Genomic DNA, 27,982 nt, shown 5'->3' with positions numbered 1-27,982 from the left:
AATTTTTTTTTTAAATTTTGATTCAAAGGATTTTCAGTTGTCTTTTAATCTTGGAAAAACAGTATGGGCTCCAAACTGTTTTAATGAAATTACAGTTTTCCTTACAATTCTGATAAAATGAAAATTTCATACTGATACTGTTAGTTTCATATATATTGGATAGGTTATTGGTGAAAACCTATTTGTAAAAACAAGCCATTTTACGTAAAATTTGGTTTTTATTTCAATTGAATTCACCAGTTACACTAGTCCTGCTCATACCTCTAACATTTGCATCAAATATAAGTAGACTGCCAATAATAAATTTTCTTATTATTTAAAATATTACATTAAACTTTGTTCATCTTTTGGAATTTTAAGACTTTTCCATTATAGTAACAAAAATATAAAAATTATCACCTACAAAGCCAACAGTGAAACTCACAGTACCTTTAAAGAAATGTTCATTGATGTGGAAGGATACATATGTATTCATAACTCCTACACTTTCTTTTCAATTGTGAAGGAACTTCACATAACAGAAAGTCATTTAAAAAACAGAATCTAAGAGCAAGAGTAGTTCAGAACATGCTTTGTCCTGCTCACCATGCCACCTGCCTCTTTGCTGGAGGTACTTACTCATAGGTATAAATGCCATCAGAAGCTCAGAACATAAAAAGCCTATGAGTAATACTACTCAGACATACATAATGCATCTATGGCTAAAATGTACCATGAAAACTTAATGTTTCTTACAACATACCAACATTTCCTCATTAATAGAAAAAAATCCCTTGGCACTCTTTAAAACCACTCAAAGAGGTGACAGAGTAATAGTTATAGATATATTTTCTTTACAGGAGTGATCCTATTAACTGAAATAGTTATATTTTTATTTATTATATTCTTCTTCTGGGTTAATGTCTTTATCATTTAGCTCAACCTCTGGGAAAGAATATACACTACTAGAATAGATGCCTACTAAAAAAAACAGTGGCCTACTAAGAGAGTATAACTAAAAAACATTAGGAAAAAAGGTCAATACCACACATGTGGAATGCCAATAGGTTACCAACTTATGTCACATGTAAATTAAATAAAGTAACTCCAATTTACAAGGATATTACTGACTTTAGTATCTGCAGGAATGGCCAGTTTAAACTATTCCATCTGTATTTGCTTTGGGATATTAAGCAGCAAGTGAAATACTAAAGCAATCCAAGGTATCACTGGGGTCAGAAAGAAATATCAATTTAAAATTGCTATCTTTCTAAATGTTGTTTTGAAAATACATTATATCAAACATATTACGCATGATGTAAAATGACAACCAAGAGCATAATATTTTGACTTTCAGTAATGTAATGTTCTTGAATTATAAAATAAAAATGGGAATGTCTAGGTTTAGATATAACATCAGTTAACATAAAAAAGAAAAAGTATTCATTCTCCCAAATTGAAACTTACTGTGCACTAATTTATAATTGCATGCATTTAGGCTCATATCAAAGTTGTTTTAAAGGAATATTCTACCATCATCTTCAAACAACACAAAATAATAAACTCCACAGTATTGGGTTTTCTTTAGTAATCCGTTTGCAACGTTAAAAAATTCAGCCACTGAGTTGCTATATCTTAAAATTTTTTGAATGAAATATTAATTTGAGAATTACTATGTTGTTCTTTTAATCGGCCTCAAAACTGATTACTGTGAAGTAAAATTGTAATATAATTGGCAATGGGTTAAACTATGTTAGGAAAGGCACCAGTTCAGACTTTGAGGATTCTCTTTTAGTGAGTATGAGGCAGGAGTCACATTCCTTAATCCTTTGTTGGCTCAATTTATCCTTTCTACATTTATCACAAGTGAAAGACACAAATGCCAGGCAAGTATCTAGACTCCAAATGCTGGGATTTGTTACCAAAGCTGCTGAAACTGTCATTGCCAGTTAACTACCATAGTAACCTTCCAGAGCTGGGAAGTCACATAACTGAAACTGACCGTTAAAATCCTGTAAAAATATAAAATTTCACAATAAATGGGAAGGATGAAATGTTTATTTTTTAAAAGAATTTAACTTTTTGGCAAAAATTAGTGAAATGTACTATAGAAATTACAAATGCAAATGAAAAATTAAAAGAAAAGGAATTTTGACAATTGAAAGATTTATATGGAAATCTTAAAGACATTTATGAGAACAATATAAATAATCATGTCTAGATTTCTAAGCCTAAAATTTCTAAGCCTAAAATAAACCAAATGAACTCAATTACTTTTTTTAAACCATAAATAAAATGTCATGTTACAGAGGTGAGATAAATTCTGACAACGTCTTAAGCCTGGTGAAAACTCTTCAAAAATTCTAAAAGTTCCAAAGTCATAAGTCATTTTAAAATTACGATGAGTTTGAGGATTGCCAAGGGCCATGAGTCTGTGTGAGCTGAGAATTGTACCAGATAATATAACATTTAATTAGTTCCAGGAAGTTCTGAACTCAAAAAGAACATTCAGGTCAAAAAGAAGGGAGTAGTTACTAATCCCTAGTGAAAGAAAAAGTTGAGATTGACATTTTTTTTCAGGCTTTCTAAAATTAACCAGCTTTACCCAGAGTCAGCACAGGCGTTATTGTACTTGGAGGTTAAGGTGCTAAGTCTCCTATTCATCACGGTATCTTTCATTGCAGTCTTAATTTAATCACATATATGAAAACAAATGACAGCTGTCTAGACTATATATTTTATATATAACATAATATATATTGTTATACATAATTTTTTTTTCTTTTGAGACAGATTATCTCTCTGTCACCCAGACTGAAGTGCAGTGATGTGATCCTGGTTCACTGTAACCTCTGCTTCCCAGGTTCAAGCGATTCTGCTGCCTCAGCCTCCCAAGTAACTGAGATTACAGGTGTACACCACCATGCCCAGCTAATTTTTTGCATTTTTAGTAGAAATGGGGTTTTTGCTTTGTTGGGCAGGCTGGTCTTGAACTCCCAGCCTCGAGTGATCGACCCCACCTTGGCTGCCCAAAGTGCTGGGATTACAGGCGTGAGCCACTACGCCCAGCCAGGACTAGAAATATTCTTTTAACTCATAGCTTGTCACTTTTAAAAGTCCTCTCTTAATTTGAATTTCTAAGTAATAACTTGTCTATAAAGTAAGGGGTCATCTTTTAGCATATTATGGTTTTTTTTTCATATTACCCATTGCCATTTAGAGCTGACTTTTGTTTGATTTTACTTATCCAGCAACTCATAAGCAAGCAGGCAAGCAAGCAAGCAAGCAAGCAAGCAAGCAAGGAAAGCAAAGTATTCATAATTCAAGAGATGATTCAAACAAAGACAGGATCATCTTGGACTACTCACTCTAAACTTGAATTCTCAAAGGCTTATAATCTCCTCAAACATTACTCTGGTTAAAACATATTTTGGATTTATGATTCATTCCAAAAGGGCTCAGTTATCTGACAAGAACAGGAGCATATTAAATCTCTGCATAATACATTTTAGAAATGATTTGCATATTAGACACTAGGAAGTTATTAAATTCTTGCTTTTAACCTAACAGTTTTCTAAATCTTCCCTCCACAGCTTTATTCCCAGTAGAGAAAAAAGAAACTCAAACAGAAATTTTCCTGTTTACTGAAACGAGCTATTTATTTATCTATGCACAAGGTTGAGAAATTATGAAATAGGGATTCATGTTTTCATCCACCGAGTATCTTGCACAGACATTTTGCTTGAATTTTCATTTCATAAAAGGATTATATATTTTGACCCACATAAAAATCTAATTACACAATAGTAGAAATAGAGTACTATTAGCCTACTTTCTATTTAACTGATGTTGACAGGTCACTTCAAGCTCTCTGTACCTCACTTATTTAATAGGTTCTTTGTAAATGGAAATAATAACTTCTAGTAGAATAACTGACATAATGTTAAAGTGCTTTGACAACTGTAAAATATTATGTAAATGTAAGATACTATATATTATTGTACTAGTTTTATAATAAAAAAACTAGCTGGTTATTTCCCTATTATGTTTTTTATAAAGAGAAAAGACAAATAATTTTGAAGTGGTCTTAAAGTTTATCAGAGGTTTCAAATTTTCAAAAAAATTTCATAACAATGAAACAATTCAAGGTTATAGCTAAAATTTAGAGGTCATGTAATCCAATCACTTCAGTTTCACATATGAAGAAAATGACACGTATAAAGGCTAAACATTACAACATGCAATCACAAATGATGGTAAAAGGGAAGAACTGAAGACAAACTGTGCTTCCCAATTTGTTTTTAGGTCATTCTTGACTACACAAGTATCAGGTTAGAATAGAGTTAGAAGCAGGGGCAGGAGCAGGTTCAGTCTGAGTTAAAGTTCTGGCTGGATTATAGCAGGCATTTTAATCAGCCATTTTTTTCCTCTCAGCCAATTATGAAGTATAATGATACTGATGATGATGATGAGCACAAACACATAGTGATTATGTGTCAAGCACTCTAAGATATTTATGTAGATGTTTACATATGTGTGTTTGGTGTGTATATATATACACACACACACACACACACATCACACATACGCACACACACAAAATCACAGTACATTTAATAACAATCTTATTTTTTTATTTTTTTATTTCTTTTTTGGAGACAGAGTCTCACTCTGTCACCAGGCCAGAGTGCAGTCATGCAATCTCGGCTCACTGCAACCTCTGCCTCCCGGGTTCAAGCAATTCTTCTGCCTCAGCCTCCTGAGTAGCTGAGACTACAGGTACACACCACCACGCCCAGCTAATTTTTGCATTTTCAGTGGAGACAGGGTTTCACCATGTTGGCCTGGATGGTTTTGATCTCTTGACCTCATGATCCACCCGCCTCAGCCTCCCAAAGTATTATTTTACAGATAAGGAAGCTAAGGCACAGAGAGGTTAAAAGTAAGTTGAGTAAGTTCATACAACTTAAAAGAGACTGAGCTAAGCTTTCAGCTAAGACTGCCTGGCTCTTGAGTTTGTTGTTTTGTTTTTCTTAAGAAGTATATTGAAGCTTAGTTTATATATGTAAATTCTACCCAGCTTATTGTACAATTCAATGAGTTTTGACAAATTTAGAATAATTTCATCACTCCAAAAAGAACCCTCATGCCTGTCTACTGTCTATCCCCATCTACACCCCAGCCCCAGGAAAATACAATCTTTCTTTTTCTATAGATTTGTCTTTTCTGGGTATTTCATATAAATGGAATCATATAACGTGTAGTCTTTTGACTTCACTTGGGATAAAGTTTTTGAGGTTCATCCATGTTGTAGCATATATTAGTAGCTCATTTTTCTTCATTGTTTAATAGTTATTTACTGTATGGATATACTACATATTGGTTATTCATTCATCAGCTGATGGACATTTGGGTTCTACTTTTGGGCAATTATAAATGATGCTTCTATAAACATTTACATACAAGTATTTGCATGGACAGAGGTTTTTATTTCTCTTATGTAGAGGCCTAGTAGTGGAATTCTTAGGTCATATGAAAGATTTTTATTTAACGTTTTGAGAAGACTTGAAATTCTCTTCCAAAGTGACCATCATTTTACATTCTACCAGTAACGTATGAATGTTCTGGTTTCCTCATATTTTTATCAACACTTATTAGAGCTCCACTCTTCACCACTAACCTCTACTGCCTTTCAATAACTCTGTACATTTGTCATTCCATGTTGAAATAAGAGGGAGAGAGGAACTAAGCAAAGAAATAAGGGAAGGAGACAGAGATCCCATAATTGTTTTTTGTTCTGGGTTTTTTTGAGATGGAGTCTCACTCTGTCACCAGGCTGGAGGGCAGTGGCACGATCTCAGCTCACTGCAACCTCCGCCTCCCGGGTTCAAGCGATTCTCCTGCCTCAGCTTCCCAAGTAGCTGGGACTACAGGCGTGCGCCACCACGCCCAGCTAATTTTTTTTTTTTTTTTTTTAGTAGAGGCAGGGTTTCACCATGTTGGCCAGGATGGTCTTGAGAAATCCCATAATTCTTAAAAGCTAACCAAGTCTATTTAGTTTCTCCAGTGCTTTTCATAACCATGTATTTATAAGGTTTTGATTTTGTAGTGGAAATTCATTCAAGGGACTTTTTGCTTTTCTGCTGATTTATCTTTACAAATTCTGAGATGTACATCTGCTCTTTGATGAGAACAAAAAGTGGTATAGTAGATGTTAAACAGCAATATATTTAGAGAAGTAAGTAGAAGGTGGGAAGAGGTTGTTACCAAGGTTTAACTTGAAAATAGCATAAAATTGGCCAGGCACGGTGGCTCACGCCTGTAATCCCACCACTTAGGGAGGCTGAGGTGGGTGTATTACCTGAGGTCAGGAGTTCAAGACCAGCCTGACCAACATGGTGAAACCCTGTTTTTGGTGAAACTAAAAAATAAAAAAATTAGCCAGGCATGGTGGTGGGCTCCTGTAATCCCAGCTACTTGGGAGGCTGAGGCAGGAGAATCTCTTGAACCCAGAAGGCGGAGGTTGCAGTGAGCTGAGATCACACAGTTGCACTCCCGGCTGGGAGACAGAGCTAGACTCCGTCCCAAAAAAAAAAAAAAAAAAAAAAGAAAGAAAGAAAAAGAAAAAGAAGATAGCACAAAATTATATCATTTTTCAAACTTGTTATTTTGGCCCTATTTTCATGATAATATTAGAAAGTTAGATATAACTTGTATAAGACTAGAGGATTCAAAGCCATGTCTAAAGAGAACATCACTGGAGATAAGAAAACATAATTGGTCAACCATAAATCCAAAAAGTTTAAAACAAAAATCAATTATTTTTAAGTTTTGTAGAATTAATACCACATAATCTTATAATACTACAGTATCTTACCATTTTAATTTTAAATACTGGCAAATAAATATGGTAGCAAAGAAAACATATTCAAACAATTAAAAGATGCCTTTTACTTTTTTCTTCTTTATTGCACCAACTAGAACACCCAGTACAATAAGAGAAGTTGTGAGTGCCAGCATATCTATCTTATTTCTGATATAAAGGGGGAAAACATTTAGTCATTTGTCATTCATTCATTAAATTTAATGTTAGCTATGGGTTTCTCTTAGAAGCCCTTTATCATAATGAGGAAGTTTTCTATTCCTTGTTTACAGAGAATTTTATTAAATCAGGAAAGGATGCTGGATTTTGCCAAATGTTTTCTTCTGCATTTAAATAATCATATAATTTCTATTTTATCTATATGATTAATTATATTGATTTATGAAAGTTAAATCAGCTTTCAGTCCTGGGATAAATCCCACTTGATCATGAATTCTTATATATTGTTAAATTTGCTTTGTTAAAATTGTGCTTAGAATTTTTAAATCTATGATCATGAATGATATTGGTCTGCAGTTTTCTTTTCCTGTAATGTTTCTGTCTCATTTTAGAATCAGGGTAATGCTGGCCTCAAATAATGAGTTTAGAAATATTCTTCAATTTCAACTTTCTCAGTGGGTTGCATAGAATTGGTAATATTTTCTTCTTAAAAGTTTGGTATAATTCACCAGAAAAGCCATCTGGGCTTGGAGTTTTCTTTGAGGAATGGTTATTTAAATGAGAAATTCAATTCTTAAAAGATATGGTACTATGCAGGTTCTTTATTTCTTCCTGAATGAGATTAGGTAGTTCGTATCTTTAAGGAAATTTGTCCATTTTATCTAAGTTACCAAATTCCGGGAGGCTGAGGCAGGAGGACTGCTTGTGCCAGGAGCAAGGCTACAGTGAGCTATGATCACACTACTGCATTCCAGCAGGTGACAGAGTGAGACCCTGTCTCTAAAAATAAAATAAAATTTGTAAAACGTTATTCATAACATTCATTATCCTTTTAATATCTGAATATTCTGTGGTGATATCACCTCTCTCTTCATATTAGTAATTTCTGTCTTTTTCTGATAAGTCTGGGAAGACGTTCATCAATTTTACTAATCTTCTCAAAGGACTAGCTTTTAGTTTTATCACTATTCCCTGTTTTTGTATTTTCCATTCCATTGATTTCTGCTGCTATCTATATTGTTTCTTTTCTTCTACTTATTTTGGTTTAATTTGCTCTTATTCTAATTTCTTAAGCTAGAAGCTGAGGTTGTTACTTTGAGTCCTTTCTTCTTTTAGTGGTACATCAGTGATAAATCTGACAAAAGATGAAGAGTCCCATATGCTAAAGTACAGAACCTTGCTTAGAGAAATTGCAGACAACCTATGTAACTACAGAGATATACTATGTCCATGGATCAGAAAGCTTAATATTGCTAGGAAGTCTATTTTCCCCAAATTGATATATTGATAAAATAAAATCTCACTCAATTCTACCAAGCCTTTCTATAGAAACTGAAAAACTAATACTAAAATTAATATGGAAATGCAAAGGACTTCTAAAAGAATTTGAAAAAGAAGAATAAACCGGACTAATACTACCTGATTTTAAGACTTTTTAAAGAACTATTATTGTGTATATTAAAGGTACACAATATGTTATGGAATACATATTGATGGTAAAAAGAATATTATAGTGAAGCTAATTAACATATCCATCATCTTACATAGTTCCCCCATTTTTTTGTGTGACAAGAACAGCTAAACTCTACTCATTTAGCATGAATCCCATACACAGAACAATTTTATGACCTATAGTTCACATGTTGTAAATTACATTTCTATACTTGATCATTCTACATATTTCCTACTTTGTATCCTCTGACCTACATCTTCCCATTTCCTCTGTTCCTGCCCTCTGCCCTAGTGACCTGTTTCATTCTCTATCTCTGTATATCTGACTTTTTTTAAGATTCCATATATAATATGTAATATTTTCATTTCTGTGTGTGGCTTATTTCACTCAGCATAATGTCCCCCAGGCTCATCTGTGTTTTGACAAATGGTCAGATCTTGCTCCTTTTTATGGCTGAAGAATATTCTACTGAACATATGTAACACATTTTCTTTATCCATTTCTCTGCTGACAAACATTTAGTTTTTTTCCGTATCTTGACTATCGTGAATAACACTGCAATACACATAGGAGTGCACATATCTTTACACGCGGTGATTAAATTTGCTTTGGGCATATACCCAGAAGAGGGATTGCTGAGGTACATGGTAGCTCTATTTTTAATTCCTTTAGGAACCTTCATACTGTTTTCCATAATGGCTGTACCAATCTTCATTCTTACCGACAGTGTACAGGATTTCTCCATACCCCTGCCAATATTTGTTATCTTTTCCCTTTTTAAAAATAGCCATCCTAATTGGAGTAAGGTGCTATCTCACAGTGGTTTTCATTTGCATTTTCCTGATGATTAATAATGTTGAGCACCTATCGTATATCTGTCGGCCATTTTTATGTTTTCTTTGGAGAAACGTCTATTTAGGCCTTTGCCCATTTTTAAAAACAGTTCTTTGTTGTTTTGTTTTTGTTTTTTGGGTTTTTTTTTTTTTTTTGAGACAATGTTTTGCTCTCTTTTGGCGCATCAGTTGTATGTGATTTTTTTTTTTTTTTTGAGACAAGGTTTCACTCTGTTGTGGCACATCTGTTGTGATCAGTGGCATGATCACAGCTCACTGCAGACTCAACCTCCCTGGCTTAAATAATACTTCCATCTCAGCCTCCTGAGTAGCTGGGACTACAGGCACACGTCACCATGTCTGGTTAATTTAAAAAAAAAAATAATAGAGACAGGATATCACTACGTTGCCCAGGCTGGTCTGAACTCCTGGATCCAACAGTCCTCCTGCCTCAGCCTCCCAAAGTGCTGGGATTACAGGAATGAGCCACTGCATCCAGCCTCCTCTGCCCATCTTTAAACTGAGTTATTTGCTTTTCTACTATTGAGTTGTATGAGTTCTTTATACATTTTGGATATTAACCCCTTATCAGGTATATGATTTGCAAGTAGTTTTCACAATCTGTAGGCTACTGCTTCATTTTGCTGATTGTTTCCTTTGCTGTGCAGAAGCTTTTCAGTTTAATATAGTCCTATTTATTTATTTTTGTTTTTGTGGCCTGAGTTTTTGCTGTAATATCCAAAAAATCATCACCAAGGCCAATGTCCCAGAGTTTTCCCCCATGTTCTCTTCTAGGAATTTTATTGTTTCTGGTTTTATATTTAGGTCTTTCATCCAATTTGAGATGATTTTTGTGTATGGTATAAATAAGGGTCCCATTTCATTCTTTTGTATGTGAAAATGCAGTTTTCCCAGCACCATCTGTCAGACAGACTATCCTTTCCCCTTTGTGTCTTCTTGTCAAAAATTAGTTGACTGTATATGTTTGGATTTATTTCTGAGTCAAGACTTATTATAAAGCTACTGTCATCAAGACATTGTGGTATTGGCTTGGAGACAAAAGGATTGACAGAAAAGAACAGAGTCCAAAAATAGAGACACATATAAGTATGAAAAAATGAATTTAATATGAAGGTAAAAAGTTAAGTCAAGAGAGAAAGAATAGTCATTTAAAACAAGTGGTGCTGGAAAAACTGGATATCCACATGCCAAAAATATAAACTTCTAACCATTTCCCACACCATATACAAAAATTAACTTGAAATGGGTCCTACACTCAAATATAAATTTTAAACTTCTAAAAGTAAACTTAAGAAACAACTTTTAGGACCTTGGGTTCAACAGTTTTCTTAGATATACCATCAAAAAAGTATGATCCATAAAAGAAAAAAATTGATTAATTAAACTTTATCAAAATAAAGATGTTTTTCAAAAGACACTGTTAAGAGAATGAAAAGACAAGACACAGACTGAGAGAAAAAGGATTTGTATCCAGAATATGTAAAGAACCAAGACTTAATTATAAGAAAACAACCAACCCAATTTTTAAAATAGGCAAGACGATTTGGACACTTGACCAGTGAAGATATACAAACGTCAAATAAGCAAATGAAAACATGCATGACATCATTATTCAATGGGAAAGGGCAAATTAAAATCACAATAAGGTATAGAAGTATTAGAAAGGCTAACAACTAACCAGGCCAAGTAAGTGCTGACGATGATGGGGAGGAACTGAAACTATCATAGACTACTGTTGGGAATGTAAACTAGAACAAAAACTTTAGAAAGTAATTTGGTAGTTTCTTAAAAAATTTAACATGCAAATGCCAGATGATCCATTCATTCCACTACTAGGCAGTTTCCCAAGAGAATGAAAGCATTTGTCCAGATGAAGGCTTGTACAGGAATGTTTACAGCAACTTCATTTAGAGTAGCCCCAAACTGGAAATCATCCAAAAGTCTATCAACAGTTGAATGGATAAACTGCAGTATATTCATTAAATAGAACTCCAGGCCGGGCGCAGTGGCTCACGTCTGTAATCCCAGCACTTTGGGAGGCCGAGGCGGGCGGATCACGAGGTCAGGAGATCGAGACCATCCTGGCTAACATGGTGAAACCCCGTCAGTACTAAAAATACAAAAAAATTAGCCGGGCATGGTAACAGGTGCCTGTAGTCCCAGCTACTCGGGAGGCTGAGGCAGGAGAATGGCGTGAACCCAGGAGGCGGAGCTTGCAGTGAGCCAAGATCGCACCACTGCACTCCAGCCTGGGCGAGAGTGAGATTCCGTCTCAAAAAAAAAAAAAAAAAAAGAACTCCACTCAGCAATAAAAAGAATAACCTATTGATACACATTACAATATGGATTAATCTTAAAATAATTATACTTAGTGGAAAAAAAAGTGCTTACTGCATGATTCTATTTTTTAAGAGTTCTGAGAAATGCTAATACCTAGTGACAGAAAGCACCTTAGTGGTTGGCTGTGACAGGGTAGTAAAAGGTAGAAGAAAGGAATTACAAAGAGGCATGAGTAAATTTAGGTGCTACAGATTTGTTCAAAACATGTATCTGCCATAATGAGCTTGATAGCCTCCATTACTTTTTTTTTTTTTTTTGAGACGGAGTCTCACTCTTTCGCTGAGGCTGGAGTGCAGTGGCATGATCTTGGCTCACTGCAACCTCTGCCTTCTGGGTTCAAGCGATTCTCCTCCCTCAGCCTCCCAAGTAGCTGAGATTACACAGGCATGCACCACCACACTTGGCTAATTTTATTTTTAGTAGAGATGGGGTTTCGCTATGTTGGCCAGGCTGGTCCCGAATGCCTGACCTCATGATCCACCCACCCTGGCCTCCAAAGTGATAGGATTACAGGCGTGAGCCACTGTTCCCGGCCGCCTCCATTACTTTTCTGAGACTTGTGACATTAATAAATGTGTGATATTACATAATGAATTATATCATTATTTGAAATACCTGCATGACTTGGTGATCTGATATTTTCCAAATGACTGAAGCATGATGCTATAAAATCATGCATGGGTAAAAGAAGCATTCAAACTGCAAGATCAACCAATGAACTTAATGTAACTGAATATGAAAAGTTCACTAATAAGATTTGAGATTCCACACTGTAAACAGCCTTTAGGAAAATTTAGCAAAAACTACTGTGGTAGACAGAATTTGAATATGGCCTCCCAAAGATGTCCTACTCTAATACCTGGATCCCTATGAGTGTAAGTACTACTCATAATATGTTCTATCATGTACAGCTGACCTTAAAATAAGATTATCCAGGTGTGCCTGATCTAATCATACAAGCCCTTTTAAAAGTAGAGAGTAGCAGCTTTTACGAGGTATCAGCACTTTTCTTTCATTGGGGGAAGGCGTGAGGAAAGTAACAAACAGCAGCGGAGTTTTAAACTTTAAATAGACAGGTCTGAGTGCCTGAACTTGCCTTTTCATTTTACTTCATCCTCCAAGGAGTTCAATCACTTGGCGTGACTTCACTTCTTTTAAGCAAAAGAGTGGTGCCCAGGCAACATGCGTGACTGGAGCACTTTAGGCAAACTCCTTGACAAGGTTCAAGCCTACTCAACTGCTGGAGGGAAGGTGTGGCTGTCAGTACTTTTCATTTTCCAAATCCTGCTGCTGAAGACAGTGGTAGAGTCAGCCTGGGGAGATGAGCAGTCTGCCTTTCGTTGTAACACTCAGCAACCTGGTTGTGAAAATGTCTGCTATGACAAGTCTTTCCCAATCTCTCATGTGCGCTTCTGGGTCCTGCAGATCATATTTGTGTCTGTACCCACACTCTTGTACCTGGCTCATGTGTTCTATGTGATGCAAAAGGAAGAGAAACTGAACAAGAAAGAGGAGGAACTCAAGGTTGCCCAAACTGATGGTGTCAATGTGGAGATGCACTTGAAGCAGATTGAGATAAAGAAGTTCAAGTATGGTATTGAAGAGCATGGTAAGGTGAAAATGCAAGGGGGGTTGCTGCGAACCTACATCATCAGTATCCTCTTCAAGTCTATCTTTGAGGTGGCCTTGCTGATCCAGTGGTACATCTATGGATTCAGCTTGAGTGCTGTTCACACTTGCAAAAGAGATCCCTGCCCACATCAGGTGGACTGTTTCCTCTCTTGCCCCATGGAGAAAACCATCTTCATCATCTTCATGCTGGTGGTGTCCTTGGTGTCCCTGGCCTTGAATATCATTGAACTCTTCTATGTTTTCTTCAAGGGCGTTAAGGATCGGGTTAAGGGAAAGAGCGACCCTTACCATGCGACCACTGGCACGCTGAGCCCCGCCAAAGACTGTGGGTCTCAAAAATATGCTTATTTCAATGGCTGCTCCTCACTCCCTATGTCTCTTCCTGGGTACAAGCTGGTTACTGGCGACAGAAACAATTCTTCTTGCCACAATTACGACAAGCAAGCAAGTGAGCAAAACTGGGCTAATTACAGTGCAGAACAAAATCGAATGGGGCAGGCGGGAAGCACCATCTCTAACTCCCACGCACAGCCTTTTGATTTCCCCGATGATAACCAGAATTCTAAAAAACTAGCTGCTGGACATGAACTACAGCCACTAGCCATTGTGGACCAGCAACCTTCAAGCAGAGCCAGCAGTCGTGCCAGCAGCAGGCCTCAGCCTGATGACCTGGAGATCTAGATACAGGCTTGAAAGTATCAAGATTCCACTCACTTGTGGAGAAGAAAAAAGGTGCTGTAGAAGAGGTGGTATTCAACAGCCTTATTCATGAGGCTTAGAAAACACAAAGACATTAGAATACCTAGGTTCACTGGGGGTGTATGGGGTAGATGGGTGGAGAGGGAGGGGATAAGAGAGGTGCATATTGGTATTTAAAGTAGTGGATTCAAAAAACTTAGATTATAAATAAGAGTTCCATTACATGATACATAGATAAGGGCTTTTTCTCCCAGCGAACACCCCTAAGAATGGTTCTGTGTATGTGAATGAGTGGGTGGTAATTGTGGCTAAATATTTTTGTTTTACCAAGAAACTGAAATAATTCTGGCCAGGAATAAATACTTCCTGAACATCTTAGGTCTTTTCAACAAGAAAAAGACAGAGGATTGTCCTTAAGTCCCTGCTAAAACATTCCATTGTTAAAATTTGCACTTTGAAGGTTAGCTTTCTAGGCCTGACCCTCCAGGTGTCAATGGACTTGTGCTACTATATTTTTTTATTCTTGGTATCAGTTTAAAATTCAGACAAGGCCCACAGAATAAGATTTTCCATGCATTTGAAAATCTCAGCGTTATACATATATTTTTTCCATTCACTTGCACCATATCATTACCATCACTTTTTCATCATTCCTCAGCTACTACTCACATTCATTTAATGGTTTCTGTAAACATTTTTAAGACAGTTGGGATGTCACTTAACATTTTTTTTCTTTTGAGCTAGAGTCAGGGAATCAAGCCATGCTTAATATTTAGCAGTCACTTGTATGTGTGTGGAAGTTTGTTTTGTTTGTCATGTATTGGTACAAGCAGATACAGTACAAACTCACAAACACAGATTTGAAAATAATGCACATACATTGTTCAAATTTGAATCTTTCTTATGGATTTTTGTGGTGTGGGCCAATATGGTGTTTACATTATATAATTCCTGCTGTGGCAAGTAAAACACACTTTTTTTTTTCCTCCTAAAATGTTTTTCCCCGTGTATCCTATTACGGATACTGGTTTTGTTAATTATGATTCTTTATTTTCTCTCTTTTTTTTAGGATATAGCAGTAATGCTATTACTGAAATGAATTTCCTTTCTCTGAAATGTAATCATTGATGCTTGAATGATAGAATTTTAGTACTGTAAACAGGCTTTAGTCATTAATGTGAGAGACTTAGAAAAAATGCTTAGAGTGGACTATTAAATGTGCCTAAATGAATTTTGCAGTAACTGCTATTCTTGGGTTTGCCCTACTTAATACACAGTAATTCAGAACTTGTATTCTGAGTTTAACAGTCTTTTGGAGTGACCAGCAACTTTGATGTTTGCACTAAGATTTTATTTGGAATGCAAGAGAGGTTGAAAGAGGATTCAGCAGTACACATATAACTAATTTATTTGAACTACATGCTGAAGACATCTACCAGTTTCTCCAAATGCCTTTTTTAAAACTCATCACAGACGACTGGTGAAAATGCTGAGTATGACACTTTTCTACTTGCATGTCAGCTACATAAACAGTTTTGTACAATGAAAATTACTAATTTGTTTGACATTCCATGTTGAACTATGGTCATGTTCAGCTTCACTGCATGTAATGCAGACCTTGTCCATCAGGTCATGTGTTCTGGAGAGTGTTCTTTATTCAATAGTTTTAATTTAGCATTAAAAAAAAAAGTGGAGAGTATTCTTTAGCTAGTAACGTAAGAGAAAGTTAGAAAAATTCAAAACACTTGAAGGATTTAGCAGGCCCGTGCTGACTCTGAAGATAGAAAGACCATGTGAAAAGGGATGCAGGCAACCTCAAGGAGCTAAGAGATGCCCCTGGCAGACAGCAGGCAAAGAAACAGGAACTTTAGACATATAGCTGCAAGGGACACGATTCTGCCAGCAACTGAATGAGCTTGGTAGCAGATTCTTCCCCAGAGCCTCCAGATAACAGCTCAGCCTGACATCCTGATTTTGGCTTTGTGAGACCCTGAGCAGAGAACACAGTCAAGGCTGCCAGGACTTCTAACCTACAGACCCTGTCAGGTAAAAAATGGGTGTCACTTTAAGCCCTCAGGTTGTGATAATTACTTGTGCAGCAATCAAAAGCTAATACATTTACATAAATCAAAATACACAGAAACTTGGATCCAACAATCTCACTACTGAATTTTTACCTATAGACACACTTTCAAATGATTCTTACAGTGAGTCCAAGGATATTCATTGAACACTGTTTGTAAAAACAAATAATAAAAATAAAAATGACCAAACTATCCACAAATAAAGTTGCGGTTGAATAAATTATGTAAATCCACAAAATGGAATATTCTGTAGCCATTACCAAAAAAAGTAGAATTGTATAGATAACTGCAAAACAGTAAAACCATCACACATTATAGTAAGAAGAAAAAAAAAAGCAAGATCTGAAACAGTGGTGGAGTATAATTTGTTTCATAATTAAATTTAAAGCATCTGCATTAAACATTTTTCTGGAAAAAAATTTAAAAACTGTAAGCAGCAATTAGCTTTGAGATAGATTGTTGAGTAGAAGGTTTCATTTTCAATTTTCTACCTTTTATTATATTTTCAATTTTCTAATGAAGTTTATTATTCTTATTCATTTAAAAAATATAAACAGGTTACTAGTCAGAGTCTAGATAAACACTTGCTTGGCTCCTGTACAAAGCTATCTTCTTTTGTTTTATTTAACTAGGACTTGTCATCTGGTATTTGCATCTGTGGTCCTTTAACAATTACAGTAAGACCAAAATCACCTTTCCTCAACTTCGTCCCACCTCCCACATCTGAGTTTTTCAGTGGCGTTCCTTATTATTCAGGGGCTTCATTTGTACCTATGTAAATGTTAATATGTATTTTTATAATATTTACACATTTAAACCATTAAAACATACAATGTACTTAACACAGACAATGCCATCTTGATGAGGATAAAGATTATAATGATCTAGGTATTCTGCAGTTACATGGTAATATTGAGAAATATTTCAATAGCAAGCAAAGCAGTATAACAAAACAGGACCAATAATTATAAATCATGAAAAATTAATTTCTGTAAACAGAAATTAATGAGCAGTCTACAATAGTATGTTTACTTAATATATTTTAATTAAAATTAGAAACGTTTTACATATTTCTTTAAATTTCTCCTAAAATGAGTAAATAATTGTTAAAAGTAAAGCAAATCCCTTTCACTTATTAAATACTCTATTTGTAAATCTTATGAGATCAAATTTTACTTCTGATTGTATCTTCTACAACAGGAAGTTGGACAATGAAAAAAACTTTAAAACATACTATTAATACAGCACTTCAAAGTTTTCTTTGTTGTCAAAGTTGTTAACATAAAGGTGTTGAAAGTCACCAGAAATAAATACCAAGACATATTCATAGACTGATCACCTTCTTTTTGTTTGTCCACATATGAAAGAAGTTCATAATTCAAAAGTGATTCAAAGCATTGTGAGATTATTATATATAACCATCAAAAAAGAGGTTTTTCAGGGTGCTGTGGCTCATGTCTGTAATCCCAGCACTTTGGGATGCCAAGGCAGGAGAGTCACATGAGCCCAGAAGTTCAAGACCAGCCTGAGCAATATAGTGAGACTCCATTTCTACAAAAAAAAAAAATTAAAAATTAATTTAAACATTTAGAAGAGAGGTTGTGTGGAGATGTACTTGGAAAATGATATACAGTGAACTAAATATAAGATAGTACTATCACTGTTATAAAGTCTAAGTACACTGCCTTTTTCTAAATAGTATTTTGCACATAAAGATATATAACTGAATTCCATGTGTAACTATATTCTAATAATAAATCTGTCTTTTTAAAAAAGCAGTTGACATTTTCTAGAAAATAGTAAAGTGTTACAGCCTATAAAAATACTGAGTATAGGTACAGACTCTTTTGTTATCTGGAAATGTTAAACAAAATCCTTGGAGACTTTATGAGGAGAAATCAAAGAGACTGAACATATAAAAACAATAAAACATGACATTAAAATGTCATCATGCAAAAATTCTCAGATCACATTACCTGAAACCAGTTCCATAATGATGTAGACAGGCTGTCTTTGTGTGCAAACTCCTATAAGTTTGACAATATTGGGATGATCATATTGCTTGAGAATTCTAGATGAGATGAAAATATAAGAATAGTTATCATTTGAATAATAAAGCATTAATTTGTGATCACAAATAGTGTTTACAACTAGAATATTCTTGAATCATAATTCAATTTTTAAAATTTCAGTATGACCCCAAATTATGATAAATTGGGTGTATACAAACGAGTAAAGCCTTCCCTCAGTATCTGTAGGAGACTGGTTCCAGGACCCCCGTGGATACAGAAATCTATGCATGTTCAAGTCTCTTATACAAAATGGTGCAATATTTGCATACAGCCTACACGCAACCCTCTTATATACTTTAAACCATGTCCAGATTACTTCTAAGACCTAATATAATGTAAATGTTATATAAATAGTTGTTATACTGTATTGTTTAGGGAATAATAAGAAAAAAAATTCTGTACATGTTCAGTACAGATGCAATCATCAACATTTTCCCCCACTAATATTTTTGTTCTGTGGCTGATCAAATCCACAGATACAGAACCCATGGAGATAGAGGCCCAACCATACTGATACATATTGGCAACATAATGTGGATGCAAATGAGTCAATTCTCCTTAATTTAATATTCTTTTAAAAATTATTATCTACTCTGAATGATTAACAATCATGTTAAAAACTAGTTAATCTAAAACATGTACAACTCCCTTCAAATTATAATATCTGGTTTTAGTCACTACCACAAAAGTATAGCTGAAAAGTATTAGTGGGCCAAAAATTGTAAGCTGCTAGGGTAGCATATATACATATATATATATATATATATATATATATATATATATATATATATATATATTTTTTTTAACACACGCACTTGATTTTAAAATACATAAAATAAGAAATCATTTTATACTGGCAAATGCTACAGGGTAACCATTTCATTGGATTTTGTAATAGTTAAATACTTTCTTGATCAGGATCAATTTCAAAATGGTAGAAACAAAAGTTCTGAGAAAGTTGGCAAACGGATAATTGAATAATAGAGTTTCAACAGAGACTTCAGCTGAAGCAGAGTAGACTTTGTTTGGATAAGGGCAAAATTTCATCAGAGGGCTATGAAAGTAGGATAGACTTGAAACCATGTCCCTAAAGAGTTAAGAAAAAAACCTCAACACAGTAATGACCGACAAAAATTCTTGAGTTTGCAGGATAGCACGTAAAAAAAGAAACAACTTGCTCAATCACTGAAACTCCCGTTGTTTATAAAAGAACTGGCTGAAATTGGTTAGAACAAATAGGGCTGACTGGCATCTGTGCAGAAACAAGCTTGCTAACATCACAGCCTGAATTTCCACTGCATGGTTCAGACTAACTCCCCCTGGATTTGCACATATGAACCATGAGATTGCATGAAGAGATAACTGTGTGTGGCCAAGGACTTTCCAGGCCTCCCATTTCCCCTTCCACCAATCACTTAGTAATTTCAGAATCTCCCCCTCAACCTTTTCTAATATAACTATTGCTTTGAAATCATTAAGAGTTGATGTTTAATAGTAAGCTTTTCTTTTCTCAAAGACCTGGTGTCACAGTATTGGCTTCTAGCACACTGGGCAGTGAGCCCCTTCTACTTGATAATGCACTCACCTATAGGACTCTAAACATGAACTAAAAATAAACTAGATTACCTCAAATGCCTGTCTGTCCCAATTATTTCTATTACCAAATCTTATTCTTTATTATCTTATCAACAGTTATAAATTCACTCATCTTTGAAAACTGCTGTATACTTTCCTAAGAGAATGAAAAAGGTAACTTTGGAGAAAGATAAAAAATTTATGCATGTTTTGTACATGTACAACTAAACCAAGGATAGCTATAAAAATGTATATAATGTATATATATAATGTATATAATGTATATACTTACATGTATATACTTAAATGTATATGTAAGCTATACAGTTGAAGAAGAAATCTGAGGTTCTCAGAAATGAAACCTAACAGCTGAGAAAACAGAAGCAAGCAGTGCTATCTAAGGAGGGTAGGACAGATATAATTATCTACTTAAATGTATATGTGAGCTGTACAGTATATGTATATAATACATTAATATTTTTATCATAAGCACAGTATTGCATATATACATATATGTATATGTATGTGTGATGAAAGCAAAATATCTTAACATTTTAAGAACTTGAATAATACTGCTTTTTAACACCTGGTTTGACTATGATTGCTGAATTGATCTGCAGACTATCACAAAAGCACAAACTTTTGGATTCCATACTGTAAAAGTGCTTACCCCTACTATTTCAGTAAATCACAATTTCAGATGTCTTCAAACTTACATTTTAATACATCATTTACATAATAAATACATATTTTGATTACTTTAACTCACTTGGCTTCTTGTAAAAATTTTATTTTCAATTCCTGAGGAAGATCTTCTTTACATGTTTTAACAGCAACAGAAGTTTTATCCTTTAATGTGCCCTTATATACTTCACCAAAATTTCCCTGAAAATAGAAATACATTCATTGTCTAGGGTAAATGACAGCATGTATATCTTTGCCAAATACAAGGAAAGGTACCAAAGAGGAGGAGGTGCTTACCTACATGTCAATATCACCAGTGATGAACTAATTTCTATCAGACATATGAACTTCTAACTTTACTCTATGGCTAGGACATATTTTGGTATAAAATGCCTGATTTGGCCAGGCGTGGTGGCTCATGCCTGTAATCCCAGCACTCTGGGAGGCTGAGGTGGGCGGATCACGAGGTCAGGAGATCGAGACCATCCTTGCTAACACAGTGAAACCCCGTCTCTACTAAAAAAATACAAAAAAATTAGCTGAGCATGGTGGCGGGCGCCTGTAGTCCCAGCTACTTGGGAGGCTGAGGCAGGAGAATGGCATGAACCCGGGAGGCAGGGCTTGCAGTGAACGGAGATTGCACCACTGCACTCCAGCCTGGGCAACAGAGCAAGACTCTGTCTCCAAAAAAAAAAAAAACGCCTGATTTATAGTGTATTTATTTTAGAAGAGATGAAATTTTGAAATCTATTTTTTAAAATTAAATCCAAAACATTATCGAGAAGATAAACAAGGCTAACACACTAGCACAACAGCTATTCTTGAGTATTCTCTTAGGTTTTTTTACACTGCATATGTATTTTTTACATAGCTATAATCATATTATGCAAACTTTTTTTTCTTTTTTTTTCTCAGACAGAGTCTCACTCTGTTGCCAGGCTGGAGTGCAGCAGCACAATCTCGGCTCACCGCAACCTCCGCCTCCCAGGTTCAAGCAATTCTCCTGTCTCAGCCTCCCGAGTTGCTGGGACTACAGGCGCACACCACCACACCCAGCTAATTTTTGTATTTTTAGTAGAGATGGGGTTTCAGCATGTTGGCCAGGATCGTCTCGATCTCTTGACCTCGTGATCCGCCTGCCTTGGCCTCCCAAAATGCTGGGATTATAGGTGTGAGCCACCACACCCGGCATATGCAAACATTTTATAATAAACTTTAATGCTATTGTTGAGCAAGAAGTAACTAAACTAGAAGCCTACTATACTTACTGAGTTTTAGAGCACTAAGATGAATGTAACTCTTAATATTTGAAGTTCACAAGTTAAAATTTATACCTTGAACTACTGCTTATTAATAAATAAAATTATTAAAATACCTTAAAATATTTTTAACAAGTCTTATATTCAATTTTTACTATTTAATCTAATAGTCAACTCAAATATTTATAAAACAATGATCATGTTTTCATAAAAAATAAACATACTTAAACAGTAAACATTCGTGATAAATTTAAAAAAGGAAAATTTGAGCTTCACATCTGTTATTCTCAAGAGATTGTCTTTTACCCACAATTGTCAGATTATTTATTACATCAGAGGTAGAGCTGAGAGAAGATATTAATTTACATGATTACTGCTGGGCCTCCACTTACCTAAAGCACTTACGATTCAGCTTGTCTAAAACTTACTGTTTTATTAATCAAAAGATTATTCCTGGCTATATTACTTTTTTCAGTTACTAGAACCATCATTTGCCTTGTAAGCATTCAGACCCTACCTCCATAATACTTTTTGTTTTTTTCCTTGCATCTCAGAAAGGTTACCCTGATTCATGATCTCAATTCTGTTACCTAAGCTGATCTCATCTTCAGTCCCTCACTTCTCCAATCCACCTACAACAGCACTGCCAAATTAATCTTTCCTAGAGAAAACTTTGATTATACTACTGCTTTGCTCAATATCCATCCTTCAATTACTATCACTTTCTTGGCCTCTATATAGCTCCACATTATAACCCCCAACTGTTACATGTGTTCTGAACTCAAATACATAGTGATCCCTAAATACGTGTCATGCCTTTTCTACATTTTTCCCTCTGTGGAAAACGCCCACCTCCAATCAGAAGCTGATACTTCGTCTTTAAGTCCATTTCTTATGCCCCTTGTTCATGAAGACTTTCTTGATTTTCCCAAAATTATGTCTCCTGTCCCTGAATACATATATCCCCATTGCCCTTTGTGTCATTCTAATGGTTTCTGCCCTATTTTAAGAGGTACTGGCACGTACTAGGCATTCGAAAAATTTAAACATTAATTTAGCAACCACTATCCAGAGAATGTCAACTTTATCAACGGTGGTCAGGGGGACAGTCTTCAGACACTGAGAAATGACTATGCTTTCCCAGACCACCTCTTCTCTATCCAAAGAGGTGAGGAGGAAGCTCAGGACACTCATCACTCTGTATCATTCAATCATCATTCAACGCAAACCTTTGCTTTAAAGGGGAGGTGAGGGACTGAATATAAGATCAGCTTAGGTGACAGAATTGAGATTCTGAATCAGGGTAACCTTTCTAAGATGCAAGGGGTGAGACAAAAAGTCATGAAGCATGACTTCATCTCTGCTGCTGCCCTTCAGTCCCTGAGGACAAATCTTATGCCCCTTGACTGTGTTTATGTCAGTCAATGTAAGATGACCCTGGTCCTCGGTTAATCTTCATTTCTCCCTCTCCAGGTCCCTCAGATTCAGCATACTTCTACTTGATCCTTCTTTCTCATCTTTCTCCGACTTGCATAGTGCCTTCTGGAATTCATGGCCCAACATCAAAATTATATTTTAATCTATTCTTTGATCATTTCCTTTAACTTCCTGTTCTAACAAAATCCTGGCTCTCACTTGAGAAGACCCAAATGGTGGATGAACTTCCTTTTGCCATCTAAACTTCAGTGATGACTTATTTTCCCCACATATAATCCTACTATTGCCCTGCAGATAGAACACAGTGTTCTATTACCTACTGATCACTGCCTTTAAACCATTATCTCTCCCACATTCCTGAAACTCTCAGCTTTGATAATTTGTCACTCAATTATATTACCCACTATTCCTCACTCCAGCAGTCATTTACTGAATTTGAAAATATTTTGTTTATTGGCAATTTGAGCTGTTGGGTAACTGTCAGTCTACCCAGTGTCCTAATTCTTTGTAATTTCAATAGACATTTAAAGGACCTTCCAACAATTCAAACTCTCAGTTTCTTGAGCATCTCTCCTCCAATTACCTTGCACTCCAATCTATTTTCTAGGGTCATACTTTAAACTCTGCCATACCAATAATGCAAATGCTGTATAACATCTATCTCATTCATTTCAACTTCTGGTTGGCTTCTATCTTTCTAGCTTACCTCCTCTTCTTTTTTGAATACTTATCCAGACTTCAAAAGTCCTTTGACTTTATAGGAACTGCCAATCTTTTGGTTCTATCACTTTTTACGTCATTCTTTTATTATATTCTCCTCCTTCTGTGTTCCACCTTAAATTCCATGGTCAATAATTATAACTGCCTTCCCATACACTCTCAGTTTATCTGCTCCTCTGTTAATCTGTAAAACTCCCTTAGCAAATCTACAAGCCTGATTAAATCCAAAACTCTGCCTATTCTGCACCTATAAAGCTAATATGGCTGGAGAAAAACCATAATCATGCTGACTGATTTAACTTTAAATTCATGAACACAAACCCTTAGGGGGCCCTTAATGCTACTCAATAATCATATTATATTTCTTTAGACCATTCACACTCCCAGTTTTCTGGATGACTGCTTCTCTTCTATTCTCTTCTCAAATCTCCCATCCTCATTCTTAGCTGATGCTTTTGCTTCCTACTTCATTTCAAGAATTGAAGCAATATAAAGAGAACTTTGGACTCTTGTCCCTATATTGACCCACCTACCAATTTTCCTCGCTGTTATAAAAAGTGAACTACTGTGTTTCTATTAAAGTCAATCCTCCATTATGAACTAAATTGCATCCCCTCTTACCTACTCAAGGATGACGCTCTAGCAATGTTCATCCCTCTCTCTTAAATGATGAATTTTCACTAGATCATTCCCAACTGCAAACTAGTATGCTATTATTTTTCTCAAGTTAAACAGTAACAGTGACAAAGCACAAATCATTCTCTTGAAACTATCACCGCACATCTCTGATTTCTTTTGCAGCAAAACTTCAAAGAATTACATCTTTGCTATCGCTAATTCTCTCCTCCCGTTCCTCTCAAATCCATTCCAAACTGGCTTTCACCTAAAGCATTCCAAGGAAACTGCTCAGCCAAGTCATCAGTGATCTTCTCATTGCTAAATCCCATCTTGTTTGGCTTTTCAGCATCATCTGACACCACTGATCACTCTCTTCCTTGGTATATACTTTCTCTTCTTGTCTTCCAAGGCATCATATCTCCTGGTTTTCTGCCTCCTACTTGGCTGCTCTTTTCAACCTCCTTTGGGGATTGCTTCTCTTATCTCCACCTCTTAATGTTCGAGTGAGCAACGCTCAATCCTTGATCCTCTTGTCTTCTTCATCTAGACTCACTCTACTGTTGAATCCACCTAATTGTGGTAAGTACCAGCTATATACTAACAACTACCAGATTTGTACTTTTGACTCAGACCTCTTTTCTCTAACTCCAGACTTAATACCCAATAGTTTCCATCATCCCCACTTGGAAGTTTCATAGAAAAACTCAATACATCCAAAACTGAACACCTCTTCTCGTTCCCTGAAATCTTTTACACTTAGGACTGAAATCTTTCTCTAATACCTCACATACAGAGTCCATCAGGATATTCAATTGGTTCAATTTCAAAAGTACATCCAGAACTCACTACTTCACACCACCTCCATTGCTATCATCTTAACCTAGCATCATCTTTTAGTCAGGTAAGTTCAACTGCCTCCTAACCTTCCAAGTTGTCAGCCTATTTTCACAACTCCCAGAGTAACTTTTTAAAAAAGATCATGCCATTCCTCCTCTCAAAATTGCCCACCAGCTCGCCATTTCATTCATGATCAAAGCCAAAGTTATACAATGACTTACAAGGTCAATGTAATTTATACCCTCATCACCTAACAGACTTCCTCTCCTATCACATTCCCTCTTGCTTACTGTTAAAATGAAAATGCTTCCCTTGCTCTTCAAACAAATTTTGCATTGGCTGTTTACTCTGCGTAGACCCCTCTTCCCTCAGATGTCCATGTGGCTAAATTTCCCACCTCCTTCAAGTCTTTATTCAAAAGTAAACATAATAAGGTTTATCTGGATTTCCTACTAAAAACAGCAACTACAACTAGTAACGCTTCCAATCCCTCTATTTTTTCACAGGACTTAGCACCCTCTAACATTATAAAATTTACCTGTTTATTATGCTTATTGTTTATCTTCTCCTCCTAGAAAGAATATTAAGCTCCATAAGAGAAAGGATTTCTGGCTACTTGCTCATTGAAACTGTAAAACATGCCTAGAAGAGTGCCTTGCACATAGTAGGCATTCAAAAAACACTAGATGACTGAATATTTGTTGAATACCAACTATCGACTATAGCTGCATCTGATACTGTATATCAAGTACAGTCTACTAAAAATATAGTGCTGAATACAAAAAAAAAAAACCCTCAGCGTTCCTGCCATTACCTTATATTACAACTTAACTCCAAAGTCTCTAACAATAGGAATCATGGCTAATTGTCTTAATTAGCCATGTACTCTTAAGCAGTATACTGTAAATGATTATTTAAAATAGGCAGTGAAAAATGTTAAATAACCATTTTCTTGTACTTAAAACTACTGGATGAAATTAAGCTACACACTGCCTCAAAGTCACAGTCTTCTATTTAAAATAAATTCATTAAGACTGACATATTACTTGTCGTTGAGAAAAAAATTATTCTTTGAAATAGTCTAAGGAGATAAATTCCTCCTAATACTTTATAGCATAAACTAAACACAAAAATAGAAATATTTCTCTTTAACTAAAAATATTTTTTTCATAGTACTAAAAAGTCTGTCCTTCTAAACATATTCTGCCTTTATTTCAGTAAATGCTTTAGTTTTATAATTTATTATTTAATTGTATCATGGAAATTAATCTTTGTAATATTTTTTGGCCCAGTCACTGCTACTGAGTTACCTAGAGCAAGGGAAAGAAGAAATATTTCCTTAAGGATGAGGAAATAAACCCAGAGGAAATAACATATGAGTCACTGCTTTTAGCTTGAGGTTCTTTAGAATTTACTTACTAAATATGCCAATAAAAATCTGCTTTCCAATAACAATTCGATGCTTTGGGAAAGGTATTTTAAAATCATAAATGATAAGAATCCTGTAAACTATGTTATTTCAACAGAGATTTACTTTCTCAGAGATTTTTTTAAAATATGGGAAAATAGTCAATTCATCAAGTTTACATTTGAATCAAAAAAGTAATGAGTAATCATTTCTTCATCTAAAATGCTGAGCCTTAATTAAGTTCAGTACTGATCACTCATATGTATGTTAGCTTTTCCTAAATATATAGATTTTAAACTATTTTTTGTATCACACCATAAGCTAAAATGAATTCACATTTTTATATATTAATGGAAATAATCACTAATTAAGTCACTGACAAAAAAGTGAATACTTATTCATTGGAACTCAATTATAAATAAAAGTTATTAATAAATTTTCAAATAGTCCATTTGGTTAATTCTCAAGTATCTGCCATTATTGTTAAATAACATATACTTGACTACGGCCTATGAGTTCAAAGAAACTTCCAACTACATTGGAAGAAAAGGGACTTTTATTATATATAGTTGCTTTTTCTGATTAATAGAACTAGTTATAAAATTAATATTTATATTGAAACAAGTGTCTTGTCCACATTTTTAGATTGAAATATGCCCAGTGTTGTTACATACTGTAATTCTATATACAATCCTGAAATCCCAAGAGGCAGTATTTCATTTTTTTCTCAACTATCACATGTAACCAGAAACGAAAAGAACAAGACTATTAGGTATTTATTTAAACTTTTATTGTCTCACTGTTTCTTTTCAAATCTCAGTTCACTAGTTTTGACTTTACTGCACACTGAAGTAAAATCATTATGATTTTTAGTCCTTCCAGGGGAAAACACACATACAATATTCTTAAATGTTAAGAATCATCCTTAAATCTTTCAAAGACTTTCACACATCTATTTCAGTGAGCATCACAATATTGAGAAGATATAGCATTGTGTTCTAGTTAATGTGTAATGTGCCTTGTGGCAATATAAGAAAAGCTTTGAGGAAAATGAAAAAATCTGCAGTCTTCACAATCAATATAGAGACTTCTGGTTATTTAGCTCAGTTGATTACATACCTTGCCCAGTAATTCTCCCAATATGACATCTTCATGACTGAGAATCCATTTCTTGTCCTACAGCAAAGAATAAGAACAGTTGTTTAGTACAAGCAAGGGTACACTTCTTGAAGTTGCATTTGAGCCAGTGGAAAGTCGACCTAAAGGGATATTTCATTCAGACCATTCAA

At 35.1% G+C, this 27,982-nt stretch overlaps 2 protein-coding genes across 10 annotated transcripts in view; one reads left to right on the top strand and one right to left on the bottom strand.

The window, feature by feature from the left end:
- The window catches only part of FER (FER tyrosine kinase), a 451,402-nt gene that overhangs the window by 131,653 nt on the left and 291,767 nt on the right, over positions 1-27,982 (bottom strand). For 7 of the 9 annotated variants that reach the window (XM_063604585.1, XM_055112518.2, XM_034960319.3 and 4 more), the window contains 3 exons: positions 27,813-27,869; positions 20,500-20,615; positions 18,060-18,154 (listed from right to left, as the gene is read on the bottom strand). In XM_063604585.1, coding sequence (XP_063460655.1) covers positions 18,060-18,154; positions 20,500-20,615; positions 27,813-27,869 — 268 coding nt within the window. Of the gene's footprint in view, positions 1-18,059; positions 18,155-20,499; positions 20,616-27,812; positions 27,870-27,982 lie in introns of those variants that run through there. The other 2 variants (XR_010112214.1, XR_008625417.2) reach the window with 1 other exon arrangement.
- LOC129397801 (gap junction alpha-1 protein-like) lies at positions 9-17,683 on the top strand. The gene has a single exon (XM_055112523.2). It carries the CDS (start codon positions 12,851-12,853, stop codon positions 13,979-13,981), a length of 1,131 nt encoding a protein of 376 aa, XP_054968498.1. The 5' UTR covers positions 9-12,850; the 3' UTR covers positions 13,982-17,683.

The sequence above is a fragment of the Pan paniscus genome, chromosome 4 (assembly GCF_029289425.2).
Source record: "Pan paniscus chromosome 4, NHGRI_mPanPan1-v2.0_pri, whole genome shotgun sequence".
Taxonomy (NCBI): Eukaryota; Metazoa; Chordata; class Mammalia; order Primates; family Hominidae; genus Pan; species Pan paniscus.
The sequence above is the reverse complement of the archived record's forward strand: the minus strand, read 5'-3'. Positions and strand labels throughout refer to the sequence as shown.